This window comes from Pollicipes pollicipes, unplaced genomic scaffold, assembly GCF_011947565.3.
Source record: "Pollicipes pollicipes isolate AB1234 unplaced genomic scaffold, Ppol_2.1 Scaffold_7261;HRSCAF=8764_pilon_pilon_pilon, whole genome shotgun sequence".
NCBI classification, from domain to species: domain Eukaryota; kingdom Metazoa; phylum Arthropoda; class Thecostraca; order Pollicipedomorpha; family Pollicipedidae; genus Pollicipes; species Pollicipes pollicipes.
In genome coordinates, this window is record NW_023597054.1 from 35,051,663 (window position 1) to 35,072,623 (window position 20,961).

The 20,961-nt window shown below is 56.5% G+C and overlaps 1 protein-coding gene across 1 annotated transcript in view; it reads right to left on the bottom strand.

Moving 5' to 3' along the window:
• Positions 1-52: 52 nt before the first annotated feature.
• Positions 53-20,961, bottom strand: part of LOC119111352 (poly(rC)-binding protein 3) — a 94,772-nt gene continuing 73,863 nt past the window's right edge. The window contains exons 6-12 of the mRNA XM_037235168.1: positions 15,292-15,444; positions 13,541-13,648; positions 12,994-13,293; positions 11,840-11,918; positions 6,762-6,909; positions 5,843-5,977; positions 53-4,052 (exon numbers count right to left, since the gene is read on the bottom strand). Coding sequence (XP_037091063.1) covers positions 3,962-4,052; positions 5,843-5,977; positions 6,762-6,909; positions 11,840-11,918; positions 12,994-13,293; positions 13,541-13,648; positions 15,292-15,444 — 1,014 coding nt within the window. The 3' untranslated portion in view covers positions 53-3,961. The remainder of the gene's footprint in view (positions 4,053-5,842; positions 5,978-6,761; positions 6,910-11,839; positions 11,919-12,993; positions 13,294-13,540; positions 13,649-15,291; positions 15,445-20,961) is intronic.

Consider the following 20,961-nt stretch of genomic DNA (forward strand, 5'->3'; position numbering starts at 1 on the left):
GTACTGTAGTTTGTGTGGTTCGGTGCGCCTTGATTGTCAAAAAAACGTCGTCACCGTTACGATGCGTATATTTACCACCAGATCTGTTATGTTTTGCATCTGATACAAAATGCACTTATTGCCTCAATGAATATGACAACAATATCTATTCACGGGATAAAAGAGGTCTAGACAATAGCGCCAACAACAAACAATCGAGTATTGGATTGGTGTGAGAGTCGCGGTCAAGCTGACAAGATTCTGACAAAGATGGCGACTTTCATCAGTTCGACAACGCCCGGCAGACAAACAACGCCCTAAATGTAACGAAAACGCCGATTTTGCGCCGTGCAAATCACACGCGCACACTACGAACAAAAACACAAACCTCAACACAATATGCGTATCGTAAAGATGTATAGCTACACAAATATCTCTATATACAAATATAGGACGATGGAAAACTCCATAAAAACTACACGCTCACTCCGAATTTTGAATTTGCTCCTCCATGCGCACCTTATCCTACGTAAGATTATACTAAACAAAGCACTGGTGCACTCACCATATCGAACAACGTTGGCACATACACCGAAGACAACAATATATCTCAACCGGTACATCCGCGTAACCCCATGCACCGGCCCGGTGGCTCGCTGATAACTACAGCTTCCACCAACGAATCACAGGTGGCGGTGAGAACAGCGGCTGTGGTAGCACGCGAATATCATGCCTTTTGTACCATCGCCAACAAGTGATATGAAAGCGAAGATATGTGAGGGTTGTTTAAATCACGCTTGGCCAGATATATTGCCTGATGTGATTGTCCGCTGATATAAAATATTGATAGAGAGCATGATATTAGAATTGGGTGTAGCCATAGCGCGACACTCCACCGCTCCTATTCATGCACACCCTCGAACAAATAGCCCGCAGTAACAGCAAACAAGGCCGGCCGACACCGACCGGCGCAGCGCAGCGCCGGCTATGTACACGCGCGGCCGCCACTCGCCGTCCCTCCCCCTGCTCTGGTAGCATGACCTTACGTCGGACGGGGCTGGCGGGTAAGCGGGTCTGGGTGAAGGCATCGGTGAGGACTGGCTCTCGGACGCCGCGCACAGGCCGCCGCCCGTCGAGAGGTCAGGGGAGGGCAGGGTGCGCCGCCGGCGACACGTGGAGCGTGCCCGGGCCGGCGGGGAGGGTCGGAGGCCGGGGCTCCGGTCTGGTGAGCGAGGCGGAGATTGAGCGACAATCTGAGCACGAAACTCCTAACGCTAGCCATCACCTACCTAGCAAGTGTATATGTAATCGATAAATACTGCTATTGCACAGAGATTGCACACATCGAATACGACTACTAGAGGCCAAAGTCGACCCTCAACCCACCGTCTTTCTGTGCATACATTTACATCGATCTCCGTTTCCATGAGACCTTCACTGACCTCAAATCCTATTGCTGCATTCCTTAAGTCAATTTACGCGGACAACCTTTCGGGTTCCGCTCGCCCCAAATGGCCGCGCCGCGCTGACGGCGTACCTTTTCTGAACAGCACGTCGTCCGTCGCTCGTCCGCGCAGGCACCAGGGAGGTGAGATCGCTTCTCCGCCGCACTGATTGAAAGGACTCATTGAGCAGCACTCAGGAAGACAGAACCACCTTGTTTGTTCGAGAAAGACTAGGTTAAGCTAGGTCGTCGGGGCGGGCCACGCCGAGGAGCCGCACGCATCCGTGCGCTACAAACACGCGAGATATGGGGCGGTGGGACCCAGCGGTGACGAGGAGGGCGGTCGTGGGCGCCGGCGCCTATCCTGAGGCCACCGACCGCCCGACCGAGCAGCTGATGCGGCCACCCCACGCGGTGTCACGTGTGTCGATGATACGACACCGCCGGGCAAGGGGCGGGCGGCGACATCTCCGGCTGCTCAGACAGCGCCCAGAGTCACGTCCGCTCTCTACGGGTGAGCGCGGGAGCAACCTCCGGTGGGGAGCTGTATGTCAGGTCACGGGTCACTGGCCCCACCGCGCGAAAAGGCCGGCCAACTGTATCCACCCCGAGAGACAAAGAGAGACGGGGATGAGACCTGGCCCATCCGGTCCGTCAGTGGGCAGTCCTCCGGCCGCAGTCACGTTACGTTGAACCATGACTGCCCAGTGGTCCTGGCATGGAAAGGGCCGCTCTGGACAGGGCAGGACAAACAGCGACACGCATCAGGGACGCCCCGTCCGCGCCGCTGCCAAAGACAACGCGGCCCAAGACGTCGCCGCGGCCGAGCGCTGGCCCCGAGCGGAGTGGACACCATGAGGTCACGCCCGACCCTTGGACCGGTGACAGCGGCTCGGGACGGGTGACGCGCCGACGCTGGCAGTCCCTGCCAGCCACGCGGCCCGCCGGCCTGCCGCGCGGCGACCGGCAGGCGGCGCTGCCGGTCCGTGGGACCGGGAGAGGAGCCGGTCCAGTTCGCAAAGCCGGCCTCCACCGCTCGACGCCGGCAGCGGCGGCAGCGGGCAGGGACAGGTGTGACGTCAGAGGCAGACGGCTCCCGACAGCCACGGTCGCGCGTCCGCAGACGGGGCTGCCGGCTGGGGGTGGGAAGACCCCCGTCGCCGGCGGTCGGGTCAACGACAGGGGGCGGGTCGGGCTGGTTTCGGGGTCACGCGCTGCCGATAGACGCAGGGTTTGGTCGCAAGTCGGATATGGGCAGGGGAGGCGTAGGCCAGGGTAGGTAGGCCTGATAGACACAGGATATAAGGCCATCAAGTGGCGATGCTAGCAGAGCAGGAACAACAGCAGAAGTACAGAGCGCTATAAAAGATATTCACACCTATCCGTTGAACGTGTAAAATACTCCCCGTTTTACGTATGTACAGCACCATTTGGCGTAGCGGTAGTTTATATTGTGAGAAAACAGACGCAACACGATAGCCAACACAAGACACCAAGCCTGATTACAAAAATATGACACATTCTTACCGAGCCAAGCCGCCCAGGTGGCCCGCGCCCAGCGGCGTGCGATAGCAGGCCAGGCCATGGAGACCCGACAGCCCATCACAGAGCGAGCGACCTGACCACGGTGCGCACGTCCCGGGCCGCGCTCGTCCGACCCATTGCATCTGCGTCCCAGTCTGAGCAGTCCGGCTGAGACCAGTCTGAGCAGTCCGGCTGATTGCATCTGAGTCCCAGCCTCAGCAGTCAGGCTAACGGCTAATTGCATCTGCGTCCCGACCTGAGCGGTCAGAGCGGACTGAGTCTGCGTCCCAGCCCGCGTGGTCCGACTGTCGGCGTCTGCGTCCGTGTCATGTCGTCGTCGGTGTCGGGAGAGCCCGGGTCGTCAGGGGTCGACGCGCTTGTCGTGGCACGGCGGCGGTGCGGGCATCTTCGAGGTAAGGAGCAGGGTTGGCCGCTTGCTGTCGGCGTCTCGGGGATCGCCACGGCGCGTCGGTGTATCGGGATCAGGTCAGTGTGTCGGAAATTTTGAGTCAGAAACTTCGTGTCAGCGTGTCAGGATACTTGTCCGTGTACCAGAGGGTTGGTGCTCGCGTGTCAAAAAGTTTCGAGTCCGTACATCAGAGAGCCTGTGTCAGCATGTCGAAGAGCCGTGTCAGTGTGTCGAGGAGCCGTGTCGGTGTATCGAAAAGCCGTGCCGACGTGTCGATGAAAGTGTCAGTATGTCGATGTCCGTGTTAGTGTGTCGAAGAGCTGTGTCAGTGTGTCAAAGAGCCGTGCCGACGTGTTGATGTCCGTATCAGTGTGTCGAAGAGCCATGTCGGCATGTCGGTGTCCGCGTCAGTGCACCAGGGAGTCCGTGTCAGCGTGTCCGAGAGTCCGTGCCGGTGCACCCGAGTCTGTGTCACTACGTTTCAGAGATTCGTGTCGGCGTGTCGCTGTTCAGACTGCTCCCCGGCGGATCGGTGGCGGCTGCCTCGGTGTCGGCGACTCTCACAGGATGACTGCATAGCAAGGGCCCGGCGGCGCCGCCGTATATCAATGGATTGGTACTTTGATGATGTGGTTGGGAGAGATGTACTGAAATCCCATGCCGGCGACACCCATGCTGGCCGTCTCCAGCGATATTCTGTCGAGAGAGGGGTCGTGAGTCAGCACAGCTGCAGCGGTCGCGTCGCCATGAGGCAGGCCTTGTGGCACGCCAGCTCCAACTCCGCAACGGCACGGGCGGCTCACCGTCACCCCAACTCTGCCACCTGTGGTGGGGGACGGCCGGCCACGGATGGCCGCGAGCACGTAGCCACAGCATCCGAGTTCGCTGACAGAAAATTGCGCAAAAGCAAAGTACCGTGATCTGCGGTTCTTAATTTTTTTACGACCTAGCAGGTATACGAGTTTCCTCGACAACAAAAACGCTGCGACATATGGAAAAGTACCCTGCAATCGGGACGACGTGGCGTCTTAGTAGCATGAGGCCTACCACTGGTAACAGTCGACTCATAAAGACTTAAATTCCTCATTGCGTTTCGGAAGTGGATTGGGCGGGGAGTACAGATCACGCTCGGATTGGCAGCCGTAGTTCTCCGAAGCTTTACGCGAGGACGCCTACTGGGGCAGCTCTCTCAAACGACAGAAACAAGCGATAAGCGTCCCGCCAGCTCTGGAGCTTGACCAAAGACCGACAGCTATATGACGCTTGACAGAGTGCGCCCCGAGTTGAGAGTGACTCACTGCTAGCGCTGGCAACATGCTGGACCTCAGAACCGTTCATTCTCTAATATTTGACCACACGGCGGTGGACTGTGGCGAGTTTAAGCGGGTCAGGCCGGGAAAACTTTCTATCTGCAGCGTGCATGCCAACAACAAGCACAACACCCAATGTGTATGCAAGCATGTTGCCAAAGAGTAAAAAACAGACAATTGATGACAGCAGTTTGCTTTCTAGGACCATAATAACAGAGCTGGTGGACAAAGCATGCTGCATGCTAATTGACTGCGATACAGAAGAGGGAAACCTTCCTGGTGGTGCCCACAGTGCAGGTGGGGAACGATGAGTGAGGTACTTCACGTGCTTGCTGCCTCTTATAGAGCCCCACGCAGTCATACGAAACCATGCAATCCAAATGTGAGACCAGCCGAGGTTCCGCGTCCAACGGCGCATTGAAAATCAGACGTAAAGCACAGTGGAACTTATTAAACAGATAGCAAGCACTATCGTAACATATCTTTTGAAAAAGGATGACCAGTAAAATACATCACAAAATTAAAGGGCGCAACATGAAGCCAAAGACAGCGCATTTCAGTATATGTTGCTGGCCTGAGATTGATTCAAATAAGTCTCAAACATAGCCAAGAAGGAAGTTCAACATATATCGAGCAGAATGCACACTTGCGATGAAAAGGCCATCAATCAATGAAGGTGGAAATTTGTGACGGTTGGTGCATCCAAATCGGTTTTGCTACTTTCAACATTTTGTCAGGTGGCTTTCAGTTTCAATTTTTTTCTAGAGAACTTTCAGCCAACTCCCGATTCGCCTGTTGATTCGCCTGGTTCAGAACCGACCCGATTCTCTCGTGCAAAACCAGGTCAGGTCAGTCTGCGTCAGCTGCGGCGCGCTCTGGCGGCGGCGGGCGGATGGCCGAGCTGCAGCTGGTGAGGTGGATGGAAAGCGGGCAGAAGATGAGGCTGTTGTCATACCGGGCCTCGCCACACATAAATCGGCTCGCGCGACGCCGCGTGCGTGATAGCGTCGCACCACGCCGTCAGTAAATCACCAGCCGCCGGCCGGGCGTCGAGAGGCCGGCAGGAAATTGGAACGCTCTCGTCCGCAGACCGGCGCCGCCGGTAATCGGCGGGGATCGGCGGCGGGCAAACGCGGCGGTGGTGACGCATGCAGGGCGAGCGGGGCAGGGTCCGACCTCAGGTTGATGAGGTATACGGCCAGCGCCACGTTGTCCGGCGCGCCGGTGATGCTGATGGTGCGGTCCGTGTTGCCGCACTCCCGGTCCTTCTCCTCGCAGTTGCTGATGCGAATAGTGGCGCCGCTGATCTGCCTGTGGAGCGGCCGAGACACGCCGGTGACGTCGAGTGCGGCTAGATGGCGCGCGCGGCGCGGCTCACCTGGTGTTGATCAGGTACTGGGCGAGAGCCACTTGGTCGCCAGTGCCCTTGATAGTGATGACGCGGTCCTGGTGGGTGGAGTCCTCCGTGGTATCATCGAACTTTGAAATAGTGATCATGGCGCCGGTAATCTGCCTGGGGACGCGGCAGACAGCGTGGCGGTGTTAGGCGGTTAGTGGGTGCTCATTCACACTCCTTCAGGTGAGCTGCACGCAAAGCCAGCAGTAAACGGGATACCGCAGTGAGTTAGTAAAAGTGGCATGGGGTCTCCTGATGGCCGGCGACAGAAGCAGAGCGGGCCACAGGTCAAAATTAGAAAGCGTTACCAAAGCGTTATAAATGAAGCGACATCACCACCGGAAAACAGTGCAGATAGGCGCACGAGAGAAGTAGCGAAATCAAGCCTCACACCACGTCAACAGCCACTTTCGTACGTCAAATGCACCAACAACAAACCATTCTTCAAGAGTTAGCTCAGTTCCCAAGCGAGCAGCCCGCCAAGACAGCGCACGCGGGTTAGCGCGTGTTGACGTTCCGTTTAGAGCGCGTCTACCGTTTGAGCGAGCGGCTGGCGACCCGTCGCCGGCTGATCAGTATTCGAGAACGGGTCAATGCTTCGCCGCTCCTCAGCGCCCTATTGAGTTAAGCTGCTGGCTGGGCCGGCGCGAGAGAGCGGGCCCGGTGCCGACGGCGAAGGGGAGGGGGAAGTGAGTGTACCTGATCTCGGCGATCTTGGTGCCGCCCTTGCCGATGATGCAGCCGATCAGCTCGTTGGGCACCGTGATCTCGTGCGACTGCGTGCAGGGTCCGGCGGTGGGCGGCGCGCGTAGCTGGGACCCTGCCAGGGCGGCCAGAGCCGTCATCGCTGCAACGGGCCAGCCGCCGAGTCAGGCCAGGTTGGCCGGCGCGCGGGCAGCCACGGCCGGGCGACCATCGAGCCAACACGCGGAGGATAGCATGGGATCGCGACGAGATCCGATGCCGTCATCCAGGTCAGGTTAGGTCAGAACTGGTACCTGCGGGGCGGGTCAGAGCTGGGGTGAGCTCACTACCTCGCTACAATCGCCCACATCCAGACACGTAGTCAGGATTTTCCCTACGAGTGGGGGGGGGGGGGGGGGGCAAATGTTAAATGGTATCCAAATTCCTGCGAACTCGACCCAAACTCCAGCAAAATCGCTCGATATCTAGTGAAAGCCTCTAGGCTCGAAGGTTAGGCGAGGGGCATGACGCCATGCTTCCACGTGTCCATGCGTCTTGGAACAGCTGTCTTTCGGAATTCATATTTTCGCATCGAGCCTAATGGGCTATGAGCAGTCAAGTTGGGCACTAATCAAGATGCACTCAAAAATAAAAAAGCTTATAAGCATGGAGCATAATAAACGTCAGACGTCTTAGGGCATAACTTCAGTTTCATAATTCACGTGAGCACAACGCTGCTTGGCAAATGAAATCCAATGCAGACAATGTGTGCTTATTCCAGGTGCGCTACGTGCCAAAGACAACCCTGAGTCCGTACAATAGCGGCGGCTGCGAGCGGCGCGGCCGTGGCGCGTGGACCGATCCCTGCGCCGCCGACCGCGGCAGTCGAGACGCGCTGCCTCCCCGGAGCCCCGCAGTCCGCTCGGGCATTCGCCGCACGCCGCGAGGCTGTCCGTCGCCAGCGCGACGTCCCGACTGCTTGCGGAAGGCGTGGGAATTGTTCCCCGAGCTTGGACGTGACCGCCGGAAAAGGCGCCGACAGCGCGACAATGGTGGCGGGCGGGCCCAGGGGAGCGGCGGCGTGGGGAGCCTGACGGGCCGAGGAGTCAGAGCCCGGACAGAGGTGTTAACGGTCGGCCGGGGGAGTCAACGGTCGGTTAGAGGTGTCAGTGGCCGATCAGGGGTGTCAGCGGTCGGCCATGGATGTCAGTGGCCGACCAGAGTGGTCAGTGTCCGATCAAGGGTGTCAGTGGCCGACCAGGATGTCACCGGTTGGCCAGGGCATCAGTGACCGGCCAGGGGTGTAAGTGGTCGGCCATGGAGTGTCAGTGACCGAAAATTGAAGATGACAGTGTCCGCCCAGTGGTGTAAGTGGTCATTCAGTGATGTCAGTGGCTGGTCAGGGGTGTCAGCGACCGACACCAGATGTGTCAGTGGCCGACCAGTGGTGTCAGCGGTCAGCCATGGCTGTCAACAGCCGAACGGAGGTGCCATTGACCAAACAGAGGCATCAGCGGCCGCCCAGAGGTGTGAGTGCTCAACCAGGGGTGTCAGTATCGTGCCAGAGGTTTCATGGCCCGGCAGGAGGGATGACAAAGACGCCACTGGCAAGCTGAAGCGCCAGAGCAGACAAGGGCAAAGTCGACGAGTCAAATAAGGGAGAGGATATCCGTGAATGATGTGAAAGGTAGACAACGGATCCTAGGGACGACAAGCGAGAGTAACAAAGGAAACGCCACCCCCTATGCGATCCCGCGACAAGTGAACCACTCATGTCCAAAATTGGTTGTTCGAACCAGCCCCCACTGATGTCTGTCTAGTGGGAGGCCCTGAGAATCTCATGTTTGTCGATGGGAATCCTTTTGATGTATCTAGTCTGCGGTCATCCGCCAGACTGGCGACCGTGATCTGCTGCCTGCAGCCACCTTGCCAGCAGGCTGGCTACGATCTGTGGACCGAGGTCTGACAACTGGGACCAATGGCCTGACGTCTGGTCTGGCAGATCATCTACCAGACGAGAAGGTTTGACCAACGACCTGAGGTCGTCTCCGACCCGCCTACGGCGGCGCGCCGGCTTCCCCGACCGGCGGCGCGGCCGGCCGGCCGTCGGCCTCCTCCATTATGCAGTCGCGGCTTTGTCGGCCGGGCGCCAGTGAGTGACGGCGCGCCCGGGCCAGTGCCGTTGATTGGGTTATCGTGGATTTACACCCGGCCGCCGGACACAGGTGAGTCCGGGCCGCCGCCCGGCGCCGCCCAGCTGAAATATTCAGCACGCCGCGGCTCGGGCGGACCGCCACGGCGGCCGTGCTGACCCGTCCAGGCGCGGCGTCCCCGCCCGCCTCAGGCGGCTCGGGCCAGGGCCGGCCAAGAGGGATAGTGGGTCGGCTGTGAGCTGTGACCTTCAAAGCTCAGACAGACAGCCGGCCGCGTGTCTCCCACTGATCGGCGACCAGTGGATCGGTCGACAGATGGCTGGCTGTGGTTTGTGGTCTGAGGTCGTCTGCCAGGCGTGCTACTGTCATCAATGACCTGAGGTCGTCCGATAGATGAGCGGCAACGGTCCATGACTTGACCTCGTCTGACCGACGACCGATTGTGAGCTGTGGCCTGAGCTGTGGATGACTGCCACACACCAAAATAGAGCCGATCTGATTGCAGAAAAGAAATGCTAGAAATAAAATGAATGGCGCGCGGCCGAATTTCTATGAGCATTCTCCATCGATTCAGATTGTTGTGAGCACGGAGATCCTCCTTCGCGTATGTCTGATATTTGGGTCAAGACGTGATGACACAAAAGTCCTACGACCGTGGAGGCGCTTTGCGAAATCTCACAAAGAATTTTCGTTGGACACACATGGTGAGTGGATGACGTCATCACAAACTATGCTGTGACGCGGGTCGCGTTTCCATAAATCACAGCTGGAATCGAGTGTGCCAAGCGCTGGCACGTTCCCAAGAGGCATGCGAATTCGTGCCAGGCACACTCGCTGCCGGTCTGAGCCTTCAATATTTAGCAAAACCCGACGCGCATGGAGAGTGACTGTTCTTCTCTGCTCAACCCGAAGCGATTTCGAGAATGGGTCCGAAATGCGCCACTAAGGCAGCCAACCGTCATATGCGCCTAGCGCGAGCAGCGCCAGTAGCAGCTCAAAATATAACTGGTGACAAAGGCTACACACGGAAGCGTTATAAACATCCAGTTCTTGTGATGTGGACCATAATTAAATAACCTAAGTAGGCTGGTCGCGGAATCCAAGGCTCGACGCCAGCTGGCTGTAGAGCGTCATGTCTGACAACCACATGGCGAATCGGAATTCTACGAATTCGGGAACTGTGCCGTGATGAACTGGATACTTGCGGCATATTCTGGCAAAGGGTGAAGCATTTAGCCACTCGTGAGTTACAGCGGGACAATTTTCGTTCCCTCTCTACCTCCGGAACCAAAAGACCAATTTCCGTGTCTCGAATTGTTATCGATAGTTTTGGATATTGTGACTCATTGAACACTGATCGCGTGGCATGTTAGATCAAGACTACATACAAATACTCATTCGTGAGCACTTGTTACTCGCATTTGCAAATTGATTGGAATGTCGATATACCATTATCGGTTTTTTCTGATCTACTGCAAAAGCGGACAACAATCTACGTCTACAAAATAAAGTACAAACAGATGTATATAAATCAATCTAATGAAAATGATGTATGATCTGCTGATAATTATTGAACTTCAATGCCGACAGAGGCACTGGTCAAGCAGCGATATCAAGCATTTATTAGAATATATTTTGAGAGTGCTCAACGTTTCAAAGCAGCTGTCATTGTCGCTGTTGACCGGCAACACTGCCTTGAAATGTTGGACATTCTTAATATATATCCTGATCACGTCTTGGTATCGCCGCTTACCCAGTGCCCGAGGTATATTAAATGTAGGCTGTGTTCAGCATCAGAACTCATGGCGCCCAGCAATGGGAGCTCAAAGCCTTCTCTGCATGGATCATGTAAAAGCCCAGGTGTGGATTTGTACGGTGGCTAGTTAAAAGAGCTGCCAGCTTTTGTGATTCTGAGAACCCGGCCACCAGTTAGCCTCAATTGTAAAACTGCCCGTTTTGCTATTTTTTCTAAAATTCAGTTTTATCTAATTATTTATTCATTTTATCGATACTTATTTAATTTTTTTAAAAATCCGCCTGGGTCCACGGACTTATGGTGACTGTCTTTTTGTGTCTGCGAGATAGACAGCACAAGACAAATGGTACCGCAGGATGACGTGTTATAAAATCAAGGCATCAGATTTACCCGCCGATTTGACCTCTGCTGACCTCATACATTGTGTTTCAAATCCTGCTCTCCAGAGAACACCGTATATCAGGCAACACTAGCAACACGAAAATGCCAATGCTGACAACGTCATTTTGACATGACCAAGCATGGCCTGGTGAGCTATATTTCGTCACTGGACGGCCGTGGTAATTCTGTAATGGCATGGGAAGTTTTAAGCCGCTGCCGCTATTCATTCGGAGGCCAGAAACGGCCAGAAAACCCAAGGGTGGGGGCGGGGTGGGGGGATAACCGGCCCCAGCAACGCGCTGTTTACGGTTTACCCCGGTTAACATTGTTGTCTTCAATAGGTCGTAGCACAGACATATGCGCTTGCGTTACTCCTGATTATGTATACAGCTCAACAAATATTATATTTTAACGAAGAAGGCGCACCAAGACCGTGCTCTCACTCGTTACATTGCGTGACGGTGTGTCACAAGTCTGCTGGACGAAGTACTTGTATATGAGGAGCGCATCTTAAAACGTAGGCATTGCTTATTGACATGGGCACAACTACACGTTAAAGCTGTTTGGGTCCACTTCCGTTTTGGCGATATTTTGCACAAATCACAGAGATAGTCCCATCTGCCTTAAGGTTACTGGGCTCCAGATCCCACCGCTCCAATGGCGGCCGTGTCCATGCCTACTGCACCACATCACTTCACATTACCAATAGATAGCTTACAACTGAATGAAGTCAAGGCACTGAGCAGCTGCCAGCAGCGACCCAGTGCCTTGAACTCTCAAACGTGTACGCTAAGTAAACTGACCTGAAGTGTTGGCTTGAAGCGTGTTGTGGGCTCCCCCGAGGCCTCCGAGTAGGCTGGCCAGTGGGTTAGACTTATTCGGCTGGAAAATGGCGGGGAGCAATCGGTCAGATCGGGTCGAACTGCATCCGGCTCGGGTCACGGTGTCAGCCGGTGCGGTTTGGAGGCATGCACTGCTGTAACGGCCAGCCGCTCCATGTGAATCCATACGTCAGCTGATTTAAACACATGTTGGGTAGCTAGCAGTGCGTTTAACAATCAGTGAAGCGCTATTTACACGCCAATAATGCGAGAAATGACGAGAGACGTTCGTTGGAGAGCGTCACAAGAGATCTAAGCGTAATGCACGCGCATTGTCATGTAACATCATCTCACAATGACTTAGACGTGTGTGCTCTGGTCTCTGTTGCTTAACGTTAAAGACCCCGAGCGGCAAAAGTCGGGGAGCCAATGACGGTGCATCAGCACTTCATAATGATGAGCCAAGTCAAATGCGCGGACGCCCTCTCATCTCGGCCATGCGGGGAACACAGGCGAAGGTACGACGCAGGTCGCGGCGGGGAGCCGGCTGAAATGCCATGGTCGCTTCCGTTTGCAACAGCTTCGGACCAGCCATGCAGCGGTCAGTGATTGGACACTGGAGACACCACGAGGGCGGAAACACGGCATTCGTCCCGCAGGTAAAACAGCGGTCGTGCAGGCCAGGTATACGATACGGGGCTGTGGTCGGGTCGTTTCCCGACGGGGCGGAGCGGGGCGAGCCGGGGCTCGAGGACAGAAGGCCGCATCGCTCCGCACACGACGGCTGACGGTCGGGGAGAGGGTTGAACGAGGTCAGGGAGAGATCGAACTAGGTCAGGGTCCAGCAAGCTCGGACAGGGCGGCGAACGGGCCGGAAAGACCGGTGGATGACAGAGCACACAGGGAAGCAGGAGAGTGCTCACGGCGAGCGGCGGATCCAGCCACAAAGGTCACGACAGGTGCGCCGGACGGGACAGGGTCACGCCGGAGCTCGGACCGGGTTAGGACGAGGTCACGTGGAGCGACGGGGTGGGCGGGGCAGATGTCACGCAGGGCGACGGGTCGGGTGGGGACGAGGCCGTGCGGGCGGCAGGCCGGTCACTACGTCACAGGCAGACGGCACTGCGGCCACTTACGTCCGGGAAGGCTGGCGGCAGGCTCGGCATCAGGATGTGCCCGGCCTTGGCGTCCAGGAAGTGGGGGGACATATGCGCCGACAGAGGCGTGTGCGGAGCGATGACTGGCGGCGACGAGTGGCCGGGCGCCGACGGCGCCGGCATGAACGGCAGCGGGCCGCTACTCACGTCCGGCCCCGAAGCCAGACCGAAGCCGCCCTGCAGCGCGAAGTTCTGGCCGCCGGCGAACAGCACCGGGCTGGCGGCGCTGCCCACCTGCGCCTTGGGCCGGTATGGAATGGTGGCGCCCTTGGGCGGCGACTGCAACAGGGGCGTGCCGGTCGCAGAGCCGCCGTCACCGGAGGCGAAGCGAGCAATAGAGGCCGCGTGGTGGCCGAGATGGCCCCATAAAGCCGGCTATAATCATGTAACTTCCGTGTGGAGAGTCGGTCGGATGACAATAACATGCCAATAACGGGGCAATTACGGTACAAAGGCCGGCGGGCCAGTTTAATGAGAGTGCGCGCGGCGAATGGAAGCGCCAGCCGCGGCGGCGGCGTGCTCTCACCTCCAACATCACGCAGCAGATGTGGTAGATACACTGCGTGATGGCGTCGCTGGTACCAGATATGGTGACAGCTCGCTCCGTGGAGTTAGGCAGCATTTCACTGGCCACCTGCGGACGCGGCGCCGGTGAGACGGAGCCGGCAACGCTCACAGCTCGGAAGGAATACGGATGTGGCTCGGGCCGAACGGAGTGGGGACTCTATACGAGTCAGACTCCTCAGCCACGGGTCAGACGCATCAGACTCTTGGTCTGCAGGATCTGACCTGCCCCGGGCACTGTGGGTCGGCCGGATCTGATGTGTTCCGGCGAATGCTGGTTAGTCGCGTCTGGACCGCGAACACGCGGGCCAAATGCCATCTCGCTGGCTAGCCGGGTTTACAGGGCCGTTCCATGGCGACACGAGGGACGGTAAAGGCGCGATAAGCGCCTCCACTAACGGATTGCGTCCCGTGAAGACGGCGCTCCGCCTACATGCTCATCTGCGAACCCTTTACTATTCAGATCTCGGCGGCGAACTTGTATTTAACGCCTTTGATCTGTGCGCGACAAAGAACAGTGAACGCATTCGCATATTTTAAGCGAGAACGTAGTTTCGTAAAATATGTTTGGGGCGGTTTGGACAGAGCTAGTGGCAAAACTTAGCCTCGCCCGAAACGCCCAAAACGGGTTTCCTGTGAATTTGACCCACTTTTTCAACGTTGGAGGGCTGCACCCCCAAATGAATATGGAACTTCACTCCTTCACTCCGGGCGGGCGTTAACTCGAGCAGTTCAGAGAGTCCACGCCCTAGGTCGACGGATCTACAGTGCCCCAATAACTGTTGTACTGTTTCTGTGTTTCTAATATCTGCCCTCGCTTTGTGAACGGGGCGGGGTGGTGGTAGGCACCTCCGAAGATTACGCTACAGACACGAAACAAAAAATTCAGAAAAAATTCAACAAAACAAAAACCAAGCACATCCTCCACTGTGTCAGCAAATTGACATGAAAACCGGATTAGGCACTGGTCAGGCTTCGTGGGCAGCCGAGTGATCACTGAGACCGGGAGTTTCCCAAGTAAGCGGATCGAGCTGCGCCGACAATGGTGCAACTTTTGCGTCAGTACTTAAAACAGGAAAGGTTGTTATTCTTACATGGGGTCAGCAAATAATGTAAATATAGACAACCACCAGCAGCAAACTAGCTTTCACCCACACAGCTAGGCGCATCGAGACTTCAACGCGACTGATCACGGTAACTCTTCCAACTGCGCGGTTTGGCGGTGTGCGTGGGCACAACACTACTGCACAGTTTGGCGGTGTGCGTGGGCACAACGGTACTGCACGGTTTGGCGGCGTGCGTGGACACAACACTGCTGTACGGTTTGGCGGTGTGCGTGGGCGTAGCACTACTGCACGTTTTGGCGGTGTGCGTGGGCACAACACTACTGCACGGTTTGGCGGTGTGCGTGGGCACAACGGTACTGCACGGTTTAGCGGTGTGTGTGGACACAACGCTACTGCACGGCTTGGCAGTGTGCGTGGGCACGAGACTACTGCACGGCTTGACGGTGTGCGTGGGCTCAACACTACTGCACGGTTTGGCGGTGTGCGTGGGCTCAACACTACTGCACGGTTTGGCGGTGTACGTGGGCACGGCACTTTTGCACGGTTTGGCGGTGTGCATTGGCACGACACTACCGCACGGTTTGGCGGTGTGCATTGGCACGACACTACCGCACGGTTTGGCGGTTTGCGTGGGCACGACACTCGCCTGAATGCTGGCGCCGGTCACCTCCCGGATCTCCTTGATCTTGGCGCCGGCCTTGCCGATGAGGGAGCCGCACTGGGAGGCCGGCACGATGAGGCGCAGCGTGATGGGCGGCCGGGGCACGCCGCCGCCGCCGCCGCCCTGCAGCCCGCCCGCCTGCAATGGACGGAGACGCCGGTCGGAACCCCATCCGGCAGTGCGACGCCTGGGCACGGGCACGAGGGCCAGTCCCGCCATTAGCATGTGGGTCTAATGATGTTCAACTCCATTAGTACATAACAGAACGTCATTCGCCCACAGGCCCCGTCATTAAACAGTCCCAAAGCACCACAACGCAGCGCCGCAAGCTCAGAGAAGTTCTGCGCATTGTTCCATTGTGCAGACGTGGAAGCGCGGACCAGAACACCGAACCCCCCGCCCCTGCAGAATCAAAGACGCTTGTCTGACCACCATTCTGTGCGCTGGACACCGCCGTGTGCGTCAGACCGCCTCGCTCTGCGGACCTGCAGAGGCACAGACCAGACTGTCGTCACCTCTGTCCTCTGCCCTGCGGGCTCAGAGACCGCTTGGTCGGACTGGCGGCCGCCGGGGCGATCGACCCACGAGGCGGGCGCGGCCGGGCGTCGCGCGTCAGAGGGAGACGCCGGCCCACTCTGAGGACTGGCGTAGCCTGGTCTCCGCGCCACGGCGCTCTGAGCGGCTCTGAACTCAGCCACGTGGAACGTCGCGACCCGTGGACAGCGCGCGACGCCCAGGCGGCTTTAGGATCCCGTATCGCAGCTCTGGGCCGCATTGGGATCAGACGTCATCGCGACGAGTACCAGATCGGCAGAGCAGGACGTGAGTGGCGCAGAGATTTCCACTCGTACCTCACTTCACAGGCGAGATGCAGTCCATGTAATCGCTCGTCGTCACTATCACTAGGTAACCAGCGTACTCTTCCATTGGCGGGGTGGACTCATCAATCATCTGACCCAGAAGGCGCCGCCAAGCGACGATGCTGCGGTTTTGAGGCTTCCTGATAGCTTTGCAGTTCCCTGACAATTCTGCCCTTCCACTTCGATTTATCCGCGATTATTTCACTACGTTGTTAATGTTGCAGCACGCGATGCTGTTTTATTCAGCAGCGATGCCAGCCGCTCTCTCTCCGACGCGGCGCTCCTCCAGAGACCGTCTGGCTGGCAGGAGACGACAGCAGCGCTGTCTCCCAGGCGACCGTGCGCTCCGCCCGCCGCGCGCCGACTCAGGCCGATGAGTTAGGCGGCGTAATATCGCGTTATAGGCTCGGCGGGGCGCGTCTCAGCACAGACATTTGTGGCCGGCCGTGGGACACACGTCCGCCTCTAACGGCCCACGCAGGGCACGGCCGACTCGTAAACCACGCCTCAACTTCGGCCGCAAATCAAATATTCAGCTGCGTCTCCGAGCAACACATTCGGCGTGGCCGCGTCTATATCGAATTCATAGGTTACGGCGTAGGTCGAGCGGCGCGGTCGGCGGCGGCGGAACTTCGGCGCGACCTCGGCCCGCCGCCGGGCTGAATTAAACACGCTGTCACGCCCCGGGTCGGTGCTGAGCCAGCTCGCGCACCGCTGGAATCCCCCGGCGTGACACGCCTTCGGGCGGCCGCGTCAGGATTCCCCGGCCCAAACAGCCGGCGCGGCCAGAGCCCCCGCCGCGGCGGGCCGCCGGCGGCCAAGATGGCCGCGCCCATCGACGCCACGCACGCGCCCCCCGCGTCCCCGGCAGTCCCCGCGCTGCCAGCCGGCCTGCGCCAGCTAATGCTGGACCCTAGACACCGGGGACCGCGTAAGGAGCCGGCAATATGGAGCTGGTGGTGCCGGAGCGGCACTAATGTGACGTAAACCTATAAAAACGATCGTTCCGTGATGAAGTAATCGCTCCCCAGCCGACTACCTCCGATGACAATGTCGGGCCTGGAGTAACGGCCACCAAGTTTTATCCCAATAATGAAGGAAATTTTAACTTTACCCAATCAATCAGCGGCGCCTGTGACTTTCCAGATAACTTTTAATCTACTTGACCGGCCGCTGGAAATACGGAATTGGGCCAATCGGGCTCGGCGCGGGCCGGACGCTGGGGCCGTGGCACCGCGTTCCGCACCGCGAGCAACCACCAGGTGCCGTCGGAAATATTGAACACGCGGCGGCGGGCCCCGGTCTCGGTAGGGTTCGTCAGGGCCGAGCATCAGCGCCGGCGGCGGGGCGTCACACCATCAAACGCCACCCAACCCATAATGGACGGGGCTGTCTGCGCGGACGGCTCGACGGTCGAGTAGGGTGGAGGCCGGGTGACGCGGCGGCGTGACGGGATGGGCAGGGCCGCATGGGCCGACCGCGGCTCAACGGGAGCTCTGTCCCCAGGTGGAGGCGTACGGGGGAAACCGGGTTGTCGCATGCTGTTCAAACGGGGAAATCTCGCTCCCGGACGGAACTCTACCACGAAAATCGTGCTCGCCGACTGCAGTTGTACCAGCAAAATCGAGCTCCCAGCGGGGCAGCAGGGCCCGTCGCGCCTGCCCTCTGCCCGCACCCCTTCTTTGTGTGCGCCTGTCCCGGCATCGACCGGAGCGGCCGCCTCACGTCGCGAGCGCGTCAGACGGAGACGCGCCCGTTCCAGGCGGTGCCAGTCGAGCGCGAGGTGCCGGTCCGCGCCCGCCGCCTGGCAGCCACTCTGCACCCACCGCCGACCCCAGCCAGTCACGAGGCACGGGGTCACGAGCGCTCTGTGCTGGCAGATGCCGTGAGGGAGGGGCACGTGACAGGTGTGGGGCTAGCCGGCTCTCCGTGGCTGTCAGTACCAAGGACAAAATCTGAGGTGACGTTTGCGTAAGCACAGGGCAATGGGCAGCGCCTGCCAACCAGTGAAATCCCGGTTTAATTAAGAAACATTGCGCAGGGCACTAGTTCCCTTCTAACAGCCGGTGTCTGAGTCCGTGACACCGATGTGAGCAGCTGTCGTGGATGTCAATTATTTTATAGTGATCTACAGTCTTACGAAGTGCTACTTGAGATCATGGTAGGACAGTTACGAAAATTTGCAAGTGCTCAAACGACTGCAGTCCGCCCAGCCGTTAGTCACCTCGGATATCGCACACCATTAAGCGCATTAAAATCACTGACGTCGTGGAGACGAGGGGAGCGCGGCTCAGAGCAACTACGGAGCCACTCCTCAGATCAAATACGCGCTGAGGGGTCCCCAGGGTGCCACAGCTAGCGGCGAGTGGCCGAGACAACTCTCCGCAGCCGCCAGCGACGTCTGAAGTCAGCGCCTGTGGGTCAGACTCCCTCGACAAAGCTTAGGACCCGAGTCGACACCTCTCCAACTCCAGCAGAACAATACTCGGCCTTTGAAGCTTTTTTTTGCTCGGGTTCTCAGCGCTGGTGCTGCTGCCCGAAGTGTCCAATTGATCCCGGTTCGGTGCAGAGGATCTGAGCCGACCCTTCCCAGTTCAGGACACTTGAGAGAGGCTTAAAAAGGATGCTGGAGGCATTCGCGCTCACCAGAAGGCGTCCAAACTTCCCTGAATGGCGCAGTTGGCTCTGGTGCTGGCTGAATCAACAGAGCGAGCACCGTTGACAGCCCTGACCGCATTTCGCAAAGCCATTCCACAGCAGCAAATGTATGTACATCCGTTCACCGTTTTCGGAGGCTCTCGGTTTCGTAAAAGCATCATCGGTTCACAGCGTGGGCGATGGAAGGTTACTGCGAGCGAAGCAAGCCGTGTTGGATGTCAGAGTTCCGCCGCGTTTTTCCGGGGACCGACCGACTGCTGGAGAATGCCAGCTGGAAAACGTCTGTGGGCTCAACCCGCAAATTTTTAACGACGCCTTGCCGTCAGCCCGTGTAGCTTTGGGGCAGATCATGTCAGGAATTCAAAATTTGCAGTAGACCCATTCCAAAAACACCAAAAAGCACCCAAATCAACACTGGAGGCCCCTGTTGATAGCTGGAAGAGGATGTTTGGTCTGGTTCTTTTATTTGATGCACACAAGATTACTTGCCTTCAATTTGGTCTTATCTAAATTTCTGTTTGGAGAACATAAGAACCAGGGTGTTGCGACGCGGTTGACATTGTAAAAATATTGTAGTGCCTGTTTCTAATGTCCTGGTGCTGAAACGTCCGGGAGCTATTCCACAGAAATCTCAAACACTGGCATTTAAAAAATGCAAGCACAGACAAATGCCTGTCTTAATGGGACACAAAGAAAATGTCTAAAAAAGAGTGTGTACCGCAGTTTACCCTAGTGCACCGCAGTTTCAAAATATACATCTAAATATTTTATACCAAACGATCCGCTATTCAACTTTCTACAACCATGCAAAATTTGGCAAGGATACACCGCGCCGTTTGGAAACCATTCGGAAAAAATGTTCGGGGGGGGGGGGGGCAAATTGACACCGCCCCATCCCGAGCGCGTGTTCAGACCGCTGTTTTGATGCGTTATGCACGCTTCAATTAGATAAGAAAGCTGTCTTAACAAATATTTTATGTTGGAAGATAGCTTAAAGCACCAGTGAATCAACTGGGATAAGAGCATGGAGTCCTAGCCAAAAATGAAAATGACATTGAACCTAGAAAGGTCATGTACCAGATGGTCATCTCCCATAATGATGCTTATACTCATCGTTCACGAAAACATCAGCATTGCCAGCAAATTTAGTCTCACCTTACCTGTCCTGAACCAATGTGTCTTTGCCTCACGATTTGGGAGAGGTTTATCAATTACATCGAAATTGCATAAAATACATTATTTTACTAGCAGAGCACAACTTTGCTTGATGACACAATGACACCACAAACAATGTCGAGGGCATCTGATTTTTAAAACTATTCGCTGCACTGGTATGGCATGATATGCAATCGGTTTCGTGTGTTCTGTCACTACAGTTATCACAACGGCCACACCAGCTTTCACAGAAAATAGAGGAAATCGAAAGTAACCAGCATTTAACGATGCTCCATCGAAGGGGTTTCGCTCAAGCATGTATCAAACAGAAAGAACACCAGCCGTTGATTAACTCGCACATCTGACTCTTCATTCCTGACTCAATCTTACAGTGCCATCATTAATCAAACTGCAATATTTGGTAGCATGATTTGTTGTATACCTATATATAATTCGTACATCTATACCTATATTCTGGGATGGAGGGAGGAGCACTCCTGGCTACCCTGTTCTCGGGTAACGGCGAAGGAAAAAGTATAAATCTATATCGACATGCGTGATAGGTATTATTTGGATCGCAATATTACCATCGTGCATTTTTCGTGTTATCTCCCTCATCAGCGAATGAGAGGCAAACGTATCTAAATAAATTGTTTAAATTACAAGTCTGGATAAATAATCACTTGAAAACGTAGCTGCCCCAGCTGCAGGACCGCAACGTAAGTCGAACCTGGCAATGCAACGTGTTTTTGTTGGATTAGGCGATAAGGGGCCGCAGGATATCTCATCACAGGTCATCATCATAGGGGAATAAATACGTTTATATTCCATGACAACTTTTTATTCCAAAATGCTTGCAACTTAGTACCTATTTGCCCGTTGTGCATGCCATGCTGTTTTTGGTCTCAAGCATGGCCCGGTCTCTGAAGTCAGCAAGGCCACGTCTGCCGAAATCGACAGTGACGCTTAAATTTGACATCCA